Source organism: Arachis hypogaea, chromosome 1 (genome assembly GCF_003086295.3).
Source record: "Arachis hypogaea cultivar Tifrunner chromosome 1, arahy.Tifrunner.gnm2.J5K5, whole genome shotgun sequence".
Classification (NCBI taxonomy): Eukaryota; Viridiplantae; Streptophyta; class Magnoliopsida; order Fabales; family Fabaceae; genus Arachis; species Arachis hypogaea.
This window is the reverse complement of record NC_092036.1, coordinates 79,121,340-79,123,965: the sequence shown is the minus strand read 5'-3', so window position 1 is coordinate 79,123,965 and position 2,626 is coordinate 79,121,340. Positions and strand designations below refer to the sequence as shown.

The 2,626-nt window shown below is 33.2% G+C and overlaps 1 protein-coding gene across 2 annotated transcripts; it reads left to right on the top strand.

The window, feature by feature from the left end:
- The first annotated feature begins 209 nt into the window (after window positions 1-209).
- Window positions 210-2,016, top strand: LOC112695290 (two-component response regulator ARR5). Of its 2 annotated transcripts, none has more exons than XM_025747573.2 (5): window positions 210-537; window positions 630-709; window positions 810-887; window positions 969-1,042; window positions 1,564-2,016. In XM_025747573.2, the coding sequence occupies exons 1-5, from the start codon at window positions 387-389 to the stop codon at window positions 1,820-1,822; spliced, it is 642 nt and encodes a 213-aa protein (XP_025603358.1). In that variant the 5' UTR covers window positions 210-386; the 3' UTR covers window positions 1,823-2,016. The 2 variants fall into 2 exon arrangements, with proteins under 2 accessions (XP_025603358.1, XP_025603366.1); XM_025747581.2 differs by having other exon boundaries at window positions 213-537; window positions 972-1,042.
- The last annotated feature ends 610 nt before the right edge of the window (window positions 2,017-2,626 follow it).

The window sequence follows — 2,626 nt, the reverse complement described above, 5'->3', positions numbered from 1 at the left end:
AAGAAAATCCTCTTAATTAAGATGAGATATTGGGGGGACATAATAATAATATAATATAAGATATGGATTTTGATTATGATTTTGATATTGATGATGACATGAGAAGGGACAAGTGGAGGTGGATGGATTTGCAAAGATCTCTGAGATTTGGATCCTCCGAATCTGTCACCTTTATTCCTTTTTATTAATTCAACCAAGATCAGCCCCACAAATCTCTCTTTCCCATTTAGTATTCACTAATCTATGCGCGTCGCTTTCTCTCTCCATTCTTTCTCCATACTTAAACGCCACACCATCTTCATTTCTTCTCCTTCTTGTGTCCCTTCAACACATTTTCTCTCTTCTCATCAAAATCTCTCTTGGGTTTCTGATTTTATTTATTGGCTATGGCTGGTGGTGAAGTTTTGAGGCAGAATTTACCTGAGAAGCTTGAGGAATCTCCTTCTGGTGCAAATGAGCTTCATGTTTTAGCTGTTGATGATAGTCTTGTGGATAGAAAGGTCATTGAACGCTTGCTCAAGATATCTTCTTGCAAAGGTAATTCACCAAGCAAGTCTTTGTTGTTTGTTGCATCGGATTAATGGTTCATTCAATGGTTTTTCTGATTCTGAAGCTTTTGTTTATGGCAGTGACAGTGGTGGAGAGTGGAACTAGAGCTCTTCAGTATTTGGGGTTGGATGGGGATAAGAAAAGCTCCATTGGATTTGATGTAAGCAAAGAAGAACTAACAAACTTTTTTTGTTTTCATTTCTTGGGATTCTGTGGTTCTTATTATATGTTTGTTTGTTTTGATTTGTTTATGGCGGCAGAGTGTGAAGGTTAATTTGATAATGACTGATTATTCGATGCCGGGGATGACTGGTTATGATCTTCTCAAGAAAATCAAGGTGTGTAATTTGTTCTTAACAGATTGAATGTTATGTGCACAAAACTATCATATGTTTATGTAAATTTGTGTTCAATTTCAGCAGGAATCGTCTGTTTTTAGAGAGATTCCAGTGGTGATCATGTCATCGGAGAATATCTTGACTAGAATTGATAGGTAAGCTCTCAACTAATCATTCTTTCTTTCATTGACTCTAGCATTTGGCATGACATGGGTAACATTTTTTGTTTCTTAGCTTGTGATTCTAAGATAGAGAAAATCAAGTACCTCTAGAAAAATCTAGGACTAGCTAGCATCATTTTGCATCTGAAACCTGATTTTTTCCAATGGAAAAGAATAGCATATTTGAACATAGATGATGTTCCCTAGTTCCGAATTCGATTGAATAAAATCCTTGACTCATACATCATACATGGTCTTATAACTTCACGGTAAGAAATTAAGGTGATTTAATAGTTAGTGAATTATTAGATAATTTGACATGTTTGATTGAATTACTTAACATAATACATATCCACATTTTAACTATCATCTTCAAGTGAAGATGGTAGTCACCTTAATAGGTAATCCTATATGTGTTAAAAAGTCCGAAACTTTAAGACACGTGAGTCTCGCGTCTTCACACTTATATGATCTTCAGTTCATCCAAGAACCTTATAAAATGTTCTAATTAACAGATGCTTGGAGGAAGGAGCAGAGGACTTTCTATTAAAGCCGGTGAAGTTATCCGATGTAAGACGCTTAAAAGATTTCATCATGAAGGGTGAAGTGAAGGAAGGAGAGAAAAGATGCTGCAAAAGATCGCGATCTGAAGATTGCAGCCCATCGCCAATGACTCATCCCTGCGATTCATCGCTATTGTCATCGTTGTCTTCGTCTTCAGTACTTTCACCATTGTCACCATCTACCTTGTCCTCCAAGAAATCCAGATTGTGATAAAATATAAAGTAGCATCCTAAATGTATGCACACAATTTTTTGCTACACCAATGTTCAAATAGAACCTTTGTCGTGTATCTTGTATTTGTTCTATCCCCTGTACTATTGCTTATAGTATGTACATGGATTAAGAATGAAAAAAGAGAAAAAGAAAATTGAGTAAAATCAGAATCACTGATTCTTTTGCCCCAATTTCTGGTTGCTGATATTGCCCTTTGTAATTGTATAGTATCAAAGATTTGAACATTGGGCCACGGTTTTCTACTTAGTTTTTGTTTTTACAATCCCGATAAGTAACCAGTAAGGAGTGCAGTATAAGACGCACCAGGACAATGTATATATATAAAATATAAGATATTTTTAGATAAATTATAATGATATTTTGATATTTTATTGATATTAAAATATAAATTAATTTTTTAATTATATTTAGTGTTTTTATTTAATTATATAAATATTTAAAATATTTTTTGTTTTAATAATTAATAATAAATATTATTTCTAAACTCATTTCAAGAATATATGTTAAGAATAATGCTAGACACATTCACATGTGATGATATTTAGATGTATCTGAGCGCGTCTAGGAAAGAATTTTTTATTTTTTATTAAGACACAGTTGGACACAAAAAACACATGTATCAAATGAATATCAATCAATGTCGTATCCAAAATATATTTAATACGATACAATAACTCAAGTGTCCATACTTCATAAGGTGTAGCCAACTTCAGCCAACTAGCACTTTTTTTTTGAATTTTTTTCTAAGGAAATGTTAATTCACGAGAAACATTCAAATTC

Coding starts and splice junctions, on each gene's coding strand:
- LOC112695290 (XM_025747573.2), top strand. CDS start 387: ATGGCTGGTGGTGAAGTTTTGAGGCAGAATTTACCTGAGAAGCTTGAG. Junction 888..968: donor ATCTTCTCAAGAAAATCAAG/GTGTGTAATTTG, acceptor GTTCAATTTCAG/CAGGAATCGTCTGTTTTTAG. Junction 1,043..1,563: donor ATCTTGACTAGAATTGATAG/GTAAGCTCTCAA, acceptor TCTAATTAACAG/ATGCTTGGAGGAAGGAGCAG.